The sequence below is a fragment of the Larus michahellis genome, chromosome 4 (assembly GCF_964199755.1).
Source record: "Larus michahellis chromosome 4, bLarMic1.1, whole genome shotgun sequence".
Taxonomy (NCBI): Eukaryota; Metazoa; Chordata; class Aves; order Charadriiformes; family Laridae; genus Larus; species Larus michahellis.
In genome coordinates this window covers 20,200,106-20,218,510 of record NC_133899.1, presented here as the reverse complement: position 1 = coordinate 20,218,510, position 18,405 = coordinate 20,200,106, and the positions used below count along the sequence as shown (strand labels likewise).

General features: G+C 45.5%; 1 protein-coding gene across 1 annotated transcript; it reads right to left on the bottom strand.

Moving 5' to 3' along the window:
- Positions 1 to 4,002: 4,002 nt before the first annotated feature.
- OSGIN1 (oxidative stress induced growth inhibitor 1) lies at positions 4,003 to 15,343 on the bottom strand. Its single transcript, XM_074583188.1, has 6 exons — positions 15,085 to 15,343; positions 10,654 to 10,756; positions 7,977 to 8,113; positions 7,470 to 7,661; positions 7,063 to 7,154; positions 4,003 to 6,405 (listed from the first exon to the last, which is right to left on the bottom strand). Exons 2-6 carry the CDS (start codon positions 10,736 to 10,738, stop codon positions 5,412 to 5,414), a joined length of 1,500 nt encoding a protein of 499 aa, XP_074439289.1. The 5' UTR covers positions 10,739 to 10,756; positions 15,085 to 15,343; the 3' UTR covers positions 4,003 to 5,411.
- Between the last annotated feature and the right edge of the window lie 3,062 nt (positions 15,344 to 18,405).

The following is an 18,405-nucleotide window of genomic DNA, read 5'->3' as shown; positions in this document are numbered from 1 at the left end:
GCGCAACTGAAATTTGGAGACTTACACAATATAATACCCTAAAACCCCACACTTCGTTGTCAGCAGTAACTTTACACCCTCACAACCCCTCTTGATCCGCCTCTTCATTCCTGGCTTGCAGTGAGCCGCTGTTTCACCCAGCGAACCCCCTCTGACCTGGCCCCGATGTAATGCTGTGCCCAAACCAGCTCTGTTTACCCCCAAAAACAGCGGGGCTGGCACCAAAAGCCCCGTCCTGGCCGCCCAGCTGCGTCCCAGTTCCTAAAGGTGGTTCCTGCGGTTATTTCACCAGTCCCTTCGCTTCCAGCAAGACCCAGATGTGGAAATTCACCTGCAGGGTAAATATCGTAAATAAATAGTGCTTTCACCTTCCAAACCGGGTTTCCCGGCTGGCGGTGATGCCGGTTACGGAGCAGGGCCACGCTGCCCGTGCACGCGTGCTGCCTGGCTCAGGATTCCCCTCCTTTCCCTCATTTCCAGCCTGCTGCAGCACAGCTGTAACATCAGGCGGAACCGTCCGCGCTTCCAAGAAATGAATGCGACCAGCAAAAAACTGGGCTGGAAAACAAAATCCATTCTGCTCCCTTCGCAGAAAGCTGCCTGCTCTGCGCCTCCTCGGACAGGCTCCTGTAAATCGATATGTTGGTATATACCGGCACCACCCAAGCTCCCTGTGGGTGCCCATGTGGAGCAGAAGGGAACGTTCATACGGCCAAAGGCAGAAATGCTGTGAGACGTTCTCCTTGCCATGCCAGAGCGGAATCTCCCTGTCTCCGAGCTGCACAGCGGAGGATCCAGGTTTTGTCCTGGTCCTCAGGGCTTGGTCCCCAGGGATGGCAAAGGAAACTCTCCCTGAGCAGCGGATCCTTGCAACTTCCCAGGCTCTGGCGGAGGTGGGATCCAGCCAACGAAATTTGCCTTCCCTTTTCTTAACTCCCCACTTCTCAGATGTTTTTCCCTGGAGCCGCCAGGCTTGGTTCCAGCTTGAAACCCCTTCTGCTAGAAGACCCCCCCTCACTGCCCCGCTCCCAAGTGCCCCCCCATTACAAGCATAACTTGGGAGCTGCCAGTCAGCAGTGATGCGCTGGCTGCTTGCCTGCACACAAATATCTATATTTCACAAATAAAGCAGGTTAATTTAAGGCACCGCAGCCTGCAATAGCCTGGCAGCTCCCTAAGGGTCCTTATAAAGCTAAGATTTACAGCATCATCGGACTTGCAATACATCCTAATGCTCTGTAGACCTTTTAAATAGAGCGGTTTGGCCAAGACGTGGCTGGATTTAGTCCTGTGCTCAAAGACAGAAGCGTGGCCAAAAAAAGTGAATGCTGAGCAACCAGAGGGGTTCCCAAGAATGAAATAATATTTTACTGAAATAATTTCAACCCAGATGATACGTAAAAGACAGCTCCTTTTAAAAAGAAGATACCTTCCCCTTCCTTTGAGAAGTGAAAGCTCACAACGAACATGCTCCGACATCTCCTAAGTCCTTCACCAAAGCAAGAAGTAGCAGCAGTAAGTTTGCACGTTAATTGCATAAGAAAAGGTACCTGAGTTTAGACTTGTACAGTCAGTTCTGCCACACCCGCAAGTGTGTTTATTTAAAACACATCAGCCTTGACTACAAGGACTTGCTAGCACACAAAAAAAACCCAAACAAAAAACCTCCACAATTCTCTTTTTTTGGTCTTGTTGGCAAACTTCAAAGCCTTGAATTTCTGCTCTGGGTGCATGTTTTTCCTCTGTTCCTGGCCAGTGCCAGTGGGTCTCAGGAGCTTTTCTGCAACGACACGAACTGGGGACTGATGAGTTTGGGGAGGAAACCAAAGGAGGCCGAGGAACTCTGAAGGACAGAAAATGGGTGCCCAACATGGAGCCCTTGTCGGGGAGTGATGACCATCACCTCTCAGCGGCAGCCAGAGGTCTGAATAAAAATAACGTTGCTCTACCCAAATTTGAGCAGAGCAGGGAGCTGCTCAAGGCGTCCCAGACTGACCCACTCTGGTCGTCATGGCTGCAGAAGGTTCCCCCTGGGCAGCAGGGAGGGGACACCGAAGGACTTGCAGGGGACAGAGAAAGGAAGCAGGGCGATCTCCAGTTTCAAACAGCCAGTGAACTCGCCCAGGTGGCCAGCTAACTGCACATGGGCCTCACATGCAGCAATGGAAACGGTGGTGAAAGCGTTCAGTATCTCGCCTGACAAAGCTGCGTCACTCCCACCAGTGGCATGTGACAGGCAGAACGTTCAGGAGACTAATTTTTTTCCTTGTCCCATCACATACTGTAGGTCAAGGTCATAATGCACGGGTGAATCCCACACATAACAAAGCCGGTATCTGTTGACTCTCATGGCTGATGTTTTGGAACAATAATTCACATTTGTCTCCCTGGATACAGAGAACTGAATGACAACTTGGATTAGCGCTGCACAGCCTTGCCCCAAGGACTTGTCATTGTTGATGAGGAAACCACTACCTCTGCCATTGAGATCCTCCGCTCCCACATTCCTCCAGGGCAGAAAGTAGGATATTTTCTAAGCATCAGCTGTAAAAAACCACTTCCCTTCCTGGTTCTACGTAGGGCAGGCAATTAGCTCAGCCTCTTGGACAAGAAAGCTGGCTATTTAAAACACGGCCACTCAAGCTCCCCCGAAGCAGGCACAGGCTGCTGCCCTCATTAGGAGCTCCCCAGTGCAGGGCAAATGAGATCATGGTCATGCAACACAGGATACAGGAATGATCAGCATGAACGCTGTGACCTTGACCTCAGTGATGGGAAGAGCAGCATTTCACTGACGCCAACCCTACACCCTTATTCCAGCACACTCCAATGGCCCTTGGTTGGTTTTTTTTGTTTGTTTGTTTGTTTAAGATGCCCTTTGGCTTTTGTTCTCCACTTCGTTTGCTTTCAATGTAGGAATTTGAGATTTGGCCAAAACCGGTATTTTTAGAAAGGTGATCACCAATTTCTTTCTAGCAAAGTTCAGCTGCAGGAGAGGAACAGCACAATCCTGCACTGGCTTGGGACCTGGTCTAGAGGAACACAAGGCAGGGCAAACAGAGTACCCAAACCACATGGTTCTGTGCCATCTTATATTATCCACACTCAGGAATGCCCAGATTCAGGGGAACAACCGTCACCTCATTTAAAGCAAGGCTACCAAAGAGAGCCACCCCTCTGGCCAGTGGCAATTAGACCAGCAAACTCATCCACACCACACATCTGCGCCCCCAGAATCCTGGGGGCTCTCCAGTCTCAGCCTTCCATAGAGAATGAGGATGGTGTTTTAACACCTTGAGCCAGACTCTTCTCAGAGCTGTGCAATGAAAAAAAAAAACCAAACGAAAAAACACACAAACCAAACAACCCCCCCCAAGATGCAGTGAATAAACTGCAATAGGGATGCTTCAACCAGAGAAGAAAATGGCCCACAATTCTCAACAGATGGTGGTCAGATGTTGAACAAGGCAATCAATTGTTGCTAGTGCAATCTCCATCCTGGGAGATACTCAAAGCTTTCCCCGATAAGGCACTGAGCAGCCAGGTCTAACTTCAAAGTTTGCCCTGTTTTAGGGTTGGACCACAGACCTTCAACAGCTCCTTCTGATCTAAACTGTCTTATTGACTTACTGGACTAGGCCCTGACTCAGGATTTCTCCAGAAAGGAGACAACAGCAGGTAACAGGAAAGAAATCTAAGATCCCCCAGGCAAGAACGTGCTTGGCAAAGAGCTTGGTTTCCTATTGTGTTTTAACCTCACAGAAGAGGTGGATACTCCAAACCCCTCTACAAGGGTTCCCCATCCTGCTGGGGAGAGGAAGACGCACAGAAAGCAAATCCATAGCGGTGCGCTCCCGGGGACGGGAAAGCTGCTGGATTGAGCAGGCACAAACCACAAGCTGGTGCTGGCCAGGAAGCCGAGGAACAATTCATTAGATCTTCTCTGCATCAGAGATTCAAAGTCAGAGTTAAAAAAAAAAAAACCAAACCAAAACCACAAACTAAGTCTGAAATCACTTTATTGACAAATCTCATACAAGAACAGTCAGTTGCAAAAACATTTGAGCACGATACAGCAATACCACACATACACACTTCGTACATCCCAACCTGAGGGCGATTCATTTACAAACAGCCTCTGTCTCCACATACTCAGCTTTACAGACACAAGCAGCATCCTGCCCCATCGGTGAGTTTCAGTGCAGCACAGGAAGCAGAGCCTGTCTTTACACCAAAGATCAGCCATGGCTCCCATTTTTCCTGTGAAAGGTCCCACAGGTCTGTTGAGAATGCTCTCTGCAACACAAGGCATCATTCCCACCCACCCCAGCTCATCAAAACACTGACTGAAAGCTCGTCACAAAATGTTTTGCCAATACAAATCTTTTAGAAAACTAGTATTAGAAAAACCTGCTATATGTAGCATAAAACTATCAGAAAGTGACTGTGCCAATTTCCCCTCTACAGAAATAGTATTCTTTAGAAAAAAAAATAATAATAATCACATTACATTAGGAATTCATACAACGTGTAACATATTGCATCTTTCTGAAATCCTCTGTGCAGCAGAAGCCCCACACAGCACCTGGGCAGGTACATACAGACCCGTTGGTTCTGCTGTCTCTGCAGAACAGCAGCTGCCAAGAATTCGGCTGTTGCAATTTTAGGATTTCGAAAGCAGAAAGCTGCAAGATTTACAAACAGTTGGTTTGCCATCAGTACCACTCCTTCTCAAGAAGGAGGGGGGGAAAAAAAAATCCAATCACAGGAATCCCTTGATTAAAGAGATACTGCATATCATTTGTTGCTGGTGTCCATGAGACAATACAGTTTTGACTGGTTTTATGTCGGTTTTTGTTTGCAGAGTACCACTTCATGTGCCAGAGGTACCTGCAACATCTTTCAGCGATTTCTGGCCTAATAGGAACATACAGCCAAGCTACTGGAGCTAATAAAACCACATCGGCTTACTCTGTTTCATGAAAAAGCTACTGTAAGACACTGAGAGACACAGGGCTGTCAGCCTGCTGTCTGGAAATAATTAACGTTGATTGTTCCCCAATTCAGTTTTCAGCAACCTGGAAGGTGTTGCACAGAAGAGCAATCCATGTCTTGCCCCCTGTTTTTCCAGGCACAAGATTCAAAGCCCCTGTAGCCTTTATGCACAGCTGGGCTGGAAAGGAGCTGAATCCCCAGGGCCTGAAGGCAGTGCCGTGTGTGAAACCCACTCTGTGTGGTGACTTAACCTTCCCAAATAGCTCAGCTACTAAGAACTTCGCAACTCCCTGCATAACCTTGAGGAATACCAGGAGCGGGCTTTACATGTGAGGATGTACAAATCAGATGACCTGCTTCTCTAAGAAAACAGCAGTAACCCAGACACAGTTAGCGCAGGGATATTTTTTGTTTTGTTAGGGGGGATTTTTGTTTGCTTTCTTTAACAGAGAGCTGGCAACAGCCAGAGCCCCCCCCTGCACAAAGCGTACAAAGTTATCTCCAGCGAGAGGTCCTAGAGCATACAGCCCTTTCTCCTGAGTGCATTCATAGGAGAATGGGTCAACATCTATGGGATTCCTCTTTGGATTGACTGGTTGGCCACTGTCCATTGCCAAGTCAATGCCGTTATTCGGCAGAAAGGAGAGGTTGGGGTTCGAGCCAGTTAGAACAAGAGCCATGGAAATTTTATAAACTTTCTGGTAGCCATTCTTGTCTTGAAAGATACATTTCTTGTCGTTGCCGAAGGATAGCACGTGATGCTCAGGAAGGCTAACGTAACGCTCATAGGGCCCAGCACAAGCAGCTGACTGTTCTTTCATCATCTGATGGACTTTGTGGTATTCAGGGTACATCATTTTGGGGAGCTGGTTAAATATAAGACCCGGATCAGTGACTCGCCTCCGAAATACATGGATTACTGGAATATTGCAATGGTGAGCAAGGAGAATCGCATCAGCAGCTGTCAGACCAGCACCTACAATCAAGACTGGATCTGACATGATGCCAACAGTGTTGTTCTTCACGGCTTCCTCCAGGGCAGACAGCTGGTGATGGACATAGGAAAGGTTCTCTCCCTTGACCCCAAGCCAAGTAGGACTATCGTATGTTCCTGTCGCTAAGACCACATTCTCTGCATAGATAGAGAAGGGCTCTTTAACGCCTTTCACAGTTTTGAAAAATCCATCCACCTGGAAGACCTCCGTACTTCTCTCATTGAGGCTCCAGAGCGAGTCACTATTCTCCTGCAGATCTTTCTGTGCGTGGCTGGAGATGCTCTCTGCACTCACTTTCCTCACAGAGGTCACAACAGTACCAGATCTGAAATTCTTCTGCAGTCTTTTCCTCACCACATAGTGTTGGTAATATTGAGCAATGTCTTCTGCCGTGGCTCTGTTGTTTCTGAGGCCTCTGTAATATAGCACAAACAAAGGTCAAGCAGCAGTTAAGTAAGAGGCTGAAATTTCTCCCCTCTTCCACTGAATCTATCCTAGGGCCATCTATCCCGGCACTATCAGAGAAGACTTATCTAGTTTCCCTGACTTCGGCAAAGTTATTCCTGGTACATAGAGCTAACACTCGGGCCCACAAGCTGTTGGACACAGGCAGCTTTCTCTAGCAGGAATCCCATCCCTAAGAACATGGTTGCTCGTTTGTGCCTTTCTCTTGCATCTTGCTTCCATTCCACTTTTAACTCCTAGGCTTTTTAAGATTACCCATCTAGAGAGCAGAAGCACCCCAGAGACTGCACAGTAGCTGAGCTGATTGTATTCGTCATTAGGGACAGCAGCAGAGGACACAGAAGTCAGATGACCATGCCTTTTCCCAGCTTTATGCAGAACTCATGGTCATTGTGATCCACCTCCCCAGCAGGTGTTGAGAAGGACACACTCCAGGCAGCACGGCAACTTTACCTGAATCACTGAATGCAGAATGGACTTTTACTGGGGGGTGGAAGGATGTGCTTTCTCTCCCTAGAATCATCCATAACAGATGGGTAGCTACACTCAAGGAGACCACCCCACGCTCCCAAAAAACCTCTGGATGTTTGCCCCATAGCTATCTTACCTTCTCTTTTGCTTCAGCCAGTCTTTGAACGGGAGATCTGGGAGTCCCATCCATTCACCTCTGCTCAGGGTAACCATAGAGCCCTCGATAGACTGGAACAAGAAACACAGCAAAATAGCTTTCAGTTATTTAATGCAAGAGGCAAAATGCAATTTTGTCATGTTTCAATACAGCGCAGATCAGGAAATCAGTGATTTCCTCTGATTCGCTGTCATGGATGAAACTCTTCACGTCTCCAAAGAGAACAACAGACTGGACATATAAAAACCCTCTCATGCTTTTTTTCCTTTTAAACTTTTGCTTGTCTATATACATGAAATCAAACGTGGCTGACTGGCACATAGAGGAGCTTTTGCCTCTCCAGTCAACACATGCAGCCCCAAGCAGTTGGGTTTCAATTCACTTACATGCCAGGCACCTCCCGGAGCATTTCTGCCAAGGACCAGGTGGGGGATGGCTCTTTCGGTCTCATGCCACCAGGTGAGGACAGATTCTGCTGTTCCACCAAAGTCTGTGTCTGGACGCTGAAGGGTATCAAACAGAAGAGCCACAGGGCTGTGGGATCGTCCCTCCAAGCCTTCAGATAGATACTCCAAATCCTAAGGAAAGGCAGATCAGATGCTCAAAATGCGTGTCCTGCCAGGCAGCAGGCTGCTTGTTACTCTGGTATTTCCAGGCAGTGGTTTTGGTGTCCTGTGAAGCTCATTTACTGGCACACAGACCCTGCTATTGCCCAAGGACTACCTCAAGAGACAGTAGCAATGCTGGCATTTCCTACAAGGGAGATCTGGACAACTAAAAGTACTTTGCCTAAGGCTTATTCTGCCTGTGTACTTTGAAAAGTCAAATGAGGTTATCACTTGTACTCCTAGGACACTTTACTATGATGTTATACTGTTTCTCTTTACACGAACCTGGTCCAAAATAGAGACATCTGGTGCCTCTTCCAGTTTCCTCTGGAGAATGGGATGAGGATGAAGAGAGTCTCTTTTGAAGTACGGGATGTAGCCCGACAGCAAATATGAGAGACAGATTCCTGAAGGTCCATTCCCTAAAAAGACACAATGGAGAAGAATTTATACTCCTGAAGATAGAGCAGCCCTTTGAGGAATGTTTCTAATATCCAGACCAATTCAAAGGGCATGAGACTACTATGGATACAGGTGAGTTTTTATTCCAGGTTGACCACTGACCTATTGGATGGAGTTGGGGAAATCATTTTACCCTCGTACGTCCCCTTCTCCTCCTCAGTTGCATCTATTTGCATTGCAAGGTCTTCAGACCTTGCTGGAGAGACACTGGGTTAAACATGCCAGAGGTTAACATCACCTGAAGCCTGCAGTCTCTAGCATGCTGATGAATTGAGTTACTGCTCATTAGCATCTTCAAATGTTTAGCAACTGGTCACACACTGACTGGGGGGCCACAGCTCTCCTGGATGCACATTTCACACCAGTACAGGGTATTTCATCATGCACAGGATACAAAGTCCAGAAAAAACAGTGACTATTGAAGTGAAGGGGAACCGCTCTGCTCAGTAAGAAATCCCATCTAATAAGGGATATCTGGCAATAGTAGTTTTGACTAACGGGTTTTGAGGACGCGTTCAGCCCCACCATGGTACTGCAGGGAGTGTGTTAAGGAAAAAAAAAATAAAAGTCTCTGCCACACCAAGACAATCCCTCAGAATACAGCCCTTTGAGCAGGCTGCCGAATGACTGAACTCCTCCTGCTGACCACCCAACAGCCAGTGGAAAAACTTGATAGATGTGACGCCAAAGCGCAGTGAGAGCAGCCCGTGGAAAGTTTTCACATGGCTGTTGTCCAGCATGTTTAATGTTTTACGGCGTCTGCATAACTAGGTGTCAGCTTCCCCAGCTGCTCCGGCTCTGCTGCTCACTAGTGTGTGACTAACCCCTGGTTCCAGCGTGCAGTGACGATACAGGGGCGGAGAGCTGAAGTGACACAGCAGGCTGTGTTGACACAGCGCCCGTGCTGCGTGCGTGAGCGACTGGAGCAAAGGCTGCTTCGTGGGGATGAGACAGAGGGAGGCTCGGGCTGTAAAGCCGACAGGGGGCTGAGCTCTGTGTAGGGCAGCACACACCAGAGCTGGGGTCAAAGTCTGCTGTGCTGAGCAAGGACGGCTTCAGGTCAGTGTGTGGAATATTCCACTTGCAGGAAAACTTATCCAAAAGCAATAGAAATTAAAAGCAAACTAAACCGCAGCTAAAGTAAAAGATAACACTTTTCAGCTTACTTCTTTGCTTTAGCAAGTACAAGGAGGTGCCTAAACCAAACTGAGTGCACACACTGCTCAGAGACACACGCAAAGTATTTACTCTGAACCACGTTTAAGTTTGATATGGATGGTCACAAGTACAGCTGCCTCTGGAGCTCCAACTATTCTCGAAAGCAACTGCTTTGCTGAGGCTGCCAGCAGAGCGGAGGGAGCTCACATCCCGCCTGGAGCGGGGCCTGGGGATGCAGCTGGAACCTGCGTGCAATGTCCAGCTGCAGTGAAACAGCTGAGCTGCTTCAGTCCAACAGTCTCTTCACAGAGCACATCTTCACACCGCTGCTCCCGAGGCTTTAGCAACATCTCTGTGCTGGATCCCTGTATAGGTGCACTAGGGACGTACCAAAACCATCCTCCCTCCCACCTCCAGGCTCGTACAACTGGACAGTACAAAGCCACCCTCAGACTAGAACCCGCTGGCAGGAGTGTCCTTGTCAAGCTCACCATTAGCAAGGACTGAGTGTGATTTATGTGGTGCGCTAACTTTGGACTAGCTCTCCCGGGGGCTATAAATTAGATGACAGCTAAGGAAGGAACCTGGCTCCGCAAGGCATTTAAACACGTGCTCAGATGAACAGGGTCTGGCACCTGCGCTGGAGCAGAGCCCGCGGCAGGTCTCAGAGGGGAAGGCACTGACATCACCACGAGTGCTTCGCCCCAAGAGTCACCTCCCATTACAAACCTCCCCCTTTGCAAGGGAGACGAGACAGTTACTGCCTAACCTGTCTGCTAAACTGCCAGAAAACCCACAGCTTTTTACCATTCTACTACATCCATCCAAAAAAAAAATAATATCAGTGTAGCTGACTTGCATTTTAAAAGAATTCTGTGAAAAGTTTCAAGAAACTTTAACAGCACCTGGAACACTTTCTAAACACACCTAATGGGGAGGGGGATAAAAGATCACACAAACACGCCTCCAATTCAAGTACTACAGATAGCGAATCAACTTGCTGTGAAGTGATTATCTGTAGTGGAAAAGATTTCAAACCCTTCTAAGTATCCAGAGAAAAATCAGGCTCAGCTGAACTGATGCCCAAAAGGTTACCAATTTTACTATTTAAAAAATATATATATATGTTTTAGTTTGTCAGATACCTGGTTCCCTGCTTCCCACAACTCTTAGTGATCTTTCTCTTAGTACTAGGGAAAGTTTGGCTGTCAGGGAAAGGATGCAGAAACTGTGGCCACGCATTTCTGGTTTGAGTGAGAACACATGGAACAGCTGAAAAACAGCAAGCCCAAAGCGACAACAGCAGGAGAGAACACAGCAATGCTGGCAGGAGAAAGCTCACCTATGATCACAACAGGCAGCGGCTTGAACCCACTCTTATTTTGCGGTCTGGTCGATAATGCGTGCATCTTCCTGTCCGGAAGCATTTAGATCCTGGAGTCCACCTGTTGAAACAAGTAAGTTTTGAATTATTTGCCTTTTGGACAAAGAAGCCCATGACTTTCTACAGCCCACAAACCCAGGTTGATCTAAAGTATAATCCTTGCATTGCAGACCAGCACATTACACTTCCACACTCAGGACAGGACTACTTATCGTTTTCTCCTCTTGCTGCCCAAAAACCATAGGATGATTCCTGATTATACACCACACCAAAAAAAAAAAAATGGCGAGAAGCCTTATCTTTCTCTTCCACACATGAATTCCAGTCCCTCCAGAACAGCCAGCAACTTCAGGAACCCTCCAACTACAGTAACTGAAGTGTTGCAGCTTGTTAATGAAACCATCACTTTTGCCTGTACTGTGTAGAAAATTGTCATAATTATCACAAACACTTCGTACTCTTTAAAGCAAATCGTGCATTTACTGATAATTACAGCAAACCTCACTTAAGACTTCTGTGCAAAGGCTGGAAGCCTCCTGGCTGCATTTTCAAACACATACCATTCCACCACTACAGGGGTTTTTCGTAAGTACTAGTTTAGTTCCTGAGCCGCCTTTGTAAATTTTCCAGAAAATAGAGAGTTCTAGGTCTGAACAGGTTAATAACAAGTCCTTAAAAATATACATCACAATTCTCTTGGAGACTAAGGTGTCATTGGAGCAGAATCTACAAAACTAATCATTATGCAGATATTCAGTGAACAGCGACTCAAAGCTTTTTGCCATTCCTGCAGGAATCCCACCACGTCAAGTAATGACTACTTTAGTTTTCCAGGGAATTCAAGTATACTGTCTCTAATCTAAAGAGGTTAAAAATATGTTTTTACCACAATAATAATGAGATTTTTAATTTTTTTTTTTTAAATTCAGCATAAGCTTTTAAGTTATTCTACAGAGAATACAGTTCTTTTATAAAAACACCATTGTCATTTTGGAAAGCTAAGTAAAAAAATGCCGTGAGTGGCATGGCTTTGTTCAGCAGGGCATGCTCTCCATGCCCTTTCCAAGCGCAGAAAGATCTTTGGCAAGCGCGCTGCACGCTCCCATCAGGTCTGGCACATCACCGCCTTTGACACAGGCATTGCAGCAAGTGTCGTCCTACAGGCGTAATGCTCCGCTTTAAAGCCTGACATTTACATCACCAGCAACTACAGTAACGCAGCGAGACCCTGGCGACGGAAGGAGCAGCCAGAAAAAAACCACAGGCAAGTTTAGGATTTGCAGAATTCCAGGCTTCCAGAGGAGTCTTGTAAGTGCATTTGCCTGCAAGGATGTGACAATTCTCACATTCCCCAATTACGGCCATTGCTGGGCTAGACAGAGCTATTCCAAGAGGACCGAGTTCATCTGAGTAGAGAGGCACATAATTAGTCTTGCAAGTTGAGTTCAGAACTAGCAGCTTTGTCCAAATTTTTAGATCACAGTGTAGTAACACTTACTGGTTGCCTATTACCACTCAACTAAGCATCAGTCAAAGACTCTCACGCATTTTGCCTGACATGGCAAGAACCACTTAAAAGACATAATAGTCGTACTTTCTAATTCATTTCAAGCATCTAGCTTTGAAGCGAGCTGGATTTTAAGTAAACTTTCAAGGTTCCCAGTTTACCTGAGACTCAAAGGTAGCTGGGTGCACTACAGAAGATGAAGACTCCCGTGTGTTGTGTCTATATCAAGGTGTGCATCAACCCCTTAAGGCACGTTGAGCCCAACCCCGCCAGCTGCAGGAGCACAGCCCAACCGCCCAATATTTCCCCAGCTTTTTGGGTAGGTTCTGCCACAGGAACTAAAACCTGCACCACTTTCAGCAGACTGTTGTGTAACTTTACCCCCAAATAACTCCCCACCACAAAGCTCTGGAGTTGCAACTGGTAGAATCCAGCACTAGCACCTGGGATGGCCAGGGACACCAAGAGAACAGGACGCTGGTGTGACCAGTAAGGTATTCCCTCAAAACAGCTAAACCGCAGTACCTATCTGAAGCTTAGCAGAAGTTTCTTCCCCGTGGTAACAAATAAATCCTTCTCCATGGCTGCCCTACCCAAGACAACAAGTTCTCATTAGTTTTTCCTAATACAGAGCGCACCTCTTGTCTCTGTGAAACTATTGGGAGTCCAGAGAGGGAAAGCAAGATCTCTGGAAGCAATCTTCCAGGTTTCTGCTCCGCAGCAGCCTGCAGCAGCGTTCGCATAAAGACCATATGCGCTCCATAGACAGCGGTAACCCAGCAACATCCGTAACACTTTTGCTGGAAGCAAGGACTGCTGAACCGACCCAGCACAGCGCATGGCAACAGTTCCAGGAGAGCTGCAAACCCAGCATATAAATAGTGAGCCTGCAAAGCCCCTTTGTAAGGCTCGGGAGCAAAGTTGTGCTGTTGTGTGCCAGCCTTTTTCTGGGGGAGCCTGAAGAGGACAAAAAAAAAAAAAGGCTCAAGACAGCAGAAGTCAGCCTGGCACCCCTGCTTGCTTTAGAGGAAGGTTGCCTTGGCTGCTAGCCACCATGCTAGCCACCCTACCCCACCCTGATAGGGAGCAAAGCCAGCAGCCACGGGCTTGGTGATAACGCTGCCCTCATTTTGCATTCCTCCTCTATCCTGTACCTTCTGACGCATGCAAAAGGAGCATTTGCTAGAATTAAACTAAACTCTAATGGCTAGAGGAGCACAATTGTTATTCCAATGAAATTACTAGATCTGTGCACATACATGACCTTCTTTAGCCATGGTTTTATTCAGGATCTGGTTCATGAAACCCCAGAATGACCATTGTAGTGCTACACGCTTCGTTTCCTGAAGTTTGACACTGGACAATTCTATCAAGATGAACCATCAGAGATGCTTCTGTTTACCCCGGCATGACTTCACAAATGGGAGAAGTCCCTTCCGCATCCTGTAGCTACAATTTGTAGCTAATAGTTCTTTTTAGTAGAAGCTCAGATGGTGAGCTTGTTTATTGACAGCCTTTTTTTTTTGTATTTTATGGGAACAGCTATTCCCATCCTGTAGGCTAAGCGTTTGATTTCTGGGGGTAAAACCGAGCTCAGAGCATCTCAGGCATTTCAGTTCCAGGCTGAACGTTCATTTTTCTTGCCATTAGAAGTAAAGGGAGATTATTGTAAATTGGTGGTTTTTTTGGCAATCTTCAAATCAAGGGACTAGATATCCCTTGATAACCTGTCCAGCTAATCCAGCGTAGCAGATGAAAGCCTGTTCTTGCAGAGGCTATTGGAAAGAGCACAGGACACTGAAGTTCATTTCAAATCTATACAGAACTAGTTAGTAGCCAGAGAAAGCCTGAGCTAGCAAGAAACCTAAGACTGCTCTTCTCACCCTCCTTTTACATCAGGTAGGCTGCCAGGCACTCACGCTTATTCAACTCAGCAACACTGATCCCTGTTTTGGCTCCTGCTTTCGGCTTCCTACTTTAAATGGATATCTCTCTCCTCTTCATTTGGGAGCATGCTGCAAGCTCTGCAATTTATCTCCTTGCTGCTTCCAAAGCATTTCAGTGTCTATGTGACCTTACGTAATTCTTCTGGCTTGGAAAAGGACCCGGCTCATTCTGGGCCAAATTCCACATCCCTTCCCGACACAGCCTTCAGCCGGGAGGGACCATCACTCACAAAGTTGGTCAGTCCGGCCCCCCAGTAGTTCCCAGCTGCACAACTGAAACAGGTTTTAAATGAGTAAAAGTAAAAAAGCAAAAGGTGTGTTTAGCAAGACAATGACACTAAGTGTGGTCTCCATCAGAAATAAGAAGCCAAGTTCCATCAGCCATATGCAAGTAGCTCCCCCTGTAACATCAACGAGACTTTGGCTCAAGTGTGGCCCACCAACTATGGCCCTTACAGCACATGGGGAGAGTTCGGGAGAGTTCAGGAGAGCAGTGGGGTCAGTATATATAAATAATGGAAGTGCTATCATGATGCTCAGGTTTCAACAAGAACAATGCTAACACAAAGGCAACGGTTTTCTTCAGCTTCTTTTCTTCACCAACCCATTCATTTCACCAGCAGTTTTTAAAAGTTTAATTCATTATTGCTTTTTAAAAAAAACACACAAAAAAAACCAAAACAAAACCAGAAATCTCAATAGCTTTTACATTTTATACTCGCCTACAAGTTTCAGAAGTTTGTTCCCACACACACTCTGCATGATCATTCTTACATGCCAGACCAGTTACCACACAACACACTTAAAGCATGTGGAAAAAAAAATAATCACCTTTATGGTACATAAAAAAAAATAACATCACCCCTGCGATATTCAGAAAGCAATGTTAGAGTATGCCGGACTAGAGCTCTCTACGTTTACTTGTAGCCTCCTTACCTTTGGCAGCAGGTCCGATGAGAAGCGAGATCTTCAGGAAAGCGCCTGTACAGTCAGGAAAGCCAACCAAAGTGCAAGCCCTGAATCCTGCCTCTGCTCCAGGACAGCTGTTTAAATATAGTAGGCTCCCAGCATGAAGAGAGGAGAGGAGGAGCTGAAATGAATGGAGGCGGAGCAAGGAAATTTCTTATAAGCATGAGTCAGCAGGAATATTCCCCTTCCCAGCCCGTGAATGAATGATGTAGTGATCTTCTTCAGTAACATTCAGCTGACTACATAACTACAGCAAAAAAAAAAAAAGGCATTTAGGGTCCATGCACAACAGAAGTCCTGCACTGAACAAATACCTTCATTTTTAGCCCTCAGGGCAAATTAAAACCTGAGGCTTCATAAAATGCAATGCTTCCTCTGGGAGAATTGGGTTTTTCCTCTGTATTTAAAAGAAAAGCTGCCGGTTATAATTAGATGTGGCGATAAAAGTGCTAGAACAGCACTGTGTGCTTGTTTTAAAACTAGCGGTGTTTTTGGCCACAGAAAGGACAAGAAAACATGATGACTTTCTTCCTACCAGTCTGTGGTTTTACTTTCACCTTATTATATCATACAGCGGGTCTGTAAATAGAGGGTTCCGTTTATATTTTTTTTTCCTTGAGTGAGATAAAGCCTTATAAACCTGTTGCACAGTAGCAGTAAAATGAGTCAGACTGTGTCCTGTAAAACTTACAACATACCAGGATTGTCATCCAAGGTGTCTTACTCAATTCAGCGGAATAATTGATAAAGCTTGCTAAATTTAAAGTGCCCCTAACAAATGAAAGAAATCTGTGCCAAAGTGTTCAGTTCAAGTAGTTAAAGTGCTGCATATTTTTATCTCTGAGGCCATCTATTTTGAAACTACTATCTCCAGAGAATCAGGAGGACTGCTGATAACCAGTACTTTCAACCACGTGACATTAAAAAAAAAAAAAACAAACAAAAAACAGTTGATAAGGAATTCTATACTCTCACAATCCACATCAAAGCAGGATACTTCATAATCTATTGTAATTCCACCAAAATAAGTTGTTTTAATAAATACGAAGCCATTGTTTTCACTTAAAATTTAACTAACAGCGATCCCTCGGAAAATCTGACTCAGTAAATACTTGTCAGACTGAGGGGTGTTTTGGTTTGTGTGGGGTTTTTGGGGGGGTTTTTTGTTTGGTTGGTGTTTGTTTTTTTAAGGTCTCTTTATCCACAATAGCATTTGCACAGAGCTCTTAAGTAACTCATACTGAATTTTATTTTTTTTTTTTGACAGGAGCAAAGGCTTTTATATGCCATTATCCAGACATTTATTCACAAATAACAAACGTATTCATATCAGTCAAGAAAAAATTAATCTTCCAGAGAAACTAAGGCATTTGTTCAGTTAGGTGATTTATCACTGTCCTGTTACTAGTTTTTTCACAAACTATCTTCAATCTATCAGTATTTCATGACAAACGTTTTAGAGCAAAGATGTTCAAGGCCATGGCTGCTCATAGCATAGACACAAGAGGAAACGATAGGATGGTTTGTCAGGCTTTATAAGCAGTAAAATCAGGAATACTTATACATGCAAGCCTGCAGAAATAAAGTTGTCCCCTATGTACAAGGAGAGGAGATCCTCTCCGTCTCCCACTAAAATTTGGAAAACTAGAATCTGTTACCTCTGCAAATAAAGCCAGGATGACTTTCCCAAACCACAAGCTCTACCATATTTTTTGCATACAGTACAATTATTTACAGGAAGAAGTTAATGTACAACAATAACCCACTGTCCTTTATTTGCTTGTACAATAAGACCATTGAATACAGTGATTTGGGGGCTTCTTTTTTATAGATCTCCCAACCGACACATCACGTGGAATAGATATCAGTATTCCTGTTTCTGCTTGTGTACCTTGCTTGGAAACAAATAATTCAGCCCAATGCTTTGGTCCACACAAACTTTCCAGAAAAGGAAGTAATTGTGCAATCCGCACTTGGCCTGGCAGCCAGCCTTTGACCTACAAATTTATGCAATCCACTTAAATTTTTTTCCTGATTTATCACAAGCAGCATCATTCAGATTAGTTCACTGCCCAAATAAAAAGCTTATATAGAGATTCCCAGCGTGACTTTGCACCATCTCTCTTCACAGCTGTCAGAGTATGCAGCTGACCAACAATACTAACTTCTTACTTTGCACAAACCAACCAAAACATTTTATTCGTGCACAGATTTAACAGTCTTTAAAGGGCTTCAGATTTTTACAGAAAAAAAACAAACAACCCTCTTCTAAACGACTAGTCTGTAGACTTATCCATGGAGGTGTATTGCACTATACTCCAGCTCAGGCCTGAGGAATCTACATCTCCACCTGAATTTGTCAGGCTTAAGTGAAAACTGTCAACAAAATGAATTAATTGCAAGGGTTTCTCCTCTAAACTCTCCGTTAAACTTTTTCATTTTAAAAATAAAATAGTAAAGTTTAGCCTCTAATCAACATTATCCAGAAAACAGATACTAAGCTAGATTAGCAAGACACCACCGAATGCAAAAACAAAATAATACTTATGCAGTAGCTTGTGAAAAGGTTCTTTCTTTAAAAAAGTTGTTTGCTTTTTTTAGATGGGACCCATGACATTAAGGGCTGCCTAATGGATCCATTCTACCTCTGTACATGCAAAAACACAGAGCACGGGATAGAGCACTACGTTTGCTTTTATATGGATAAGCCTTGCACATAATGTTAGCTGGGCAAATCATCGCCTACCAGGGTGTCAGGAAGAATTCAAAACACTCGTCAGTCCCGTGTGTGTGTCCCCCTCCGTCCCCCCCAGAAGGTTTTGGCCTGTGGAAGAGGGACAGACTTCACTGAGGGTCATGCATTCCACCTTCAGGTCATACTCCGCAGTTCACAGTTATCAGCAGTACCAGGTGCATTTGTTGCCAAGGTCAGTTTGTTTCCCTTTAGGTCACCCACGGTACAGTTCTCAGAACTCCAAAAAGTCAATGCTATGTTTTACCAAAGTAAAATTTGTGGAATATGCCACAGCACCTTTCTGGGGAGAACATTTTGCACCTGAACCATCCCCTACCACAACAAATTTCCTTGTCACCAATTGACTTGTCACCTCAGGTCATTAAGTTATACCCATCCACGTCCTGCTCATGAAACCTGTCAGATGGCCCCGATTCTGCTGTCTCCTGATTTAGGGGAGCTTAAGGAGTAACACCCCTCTGGTGCCAGAATTCATTGCTGTCATCTCTGCTGCAGACAGCTCGTGGCAGGACACTTCTTACAGTACCTCTCTA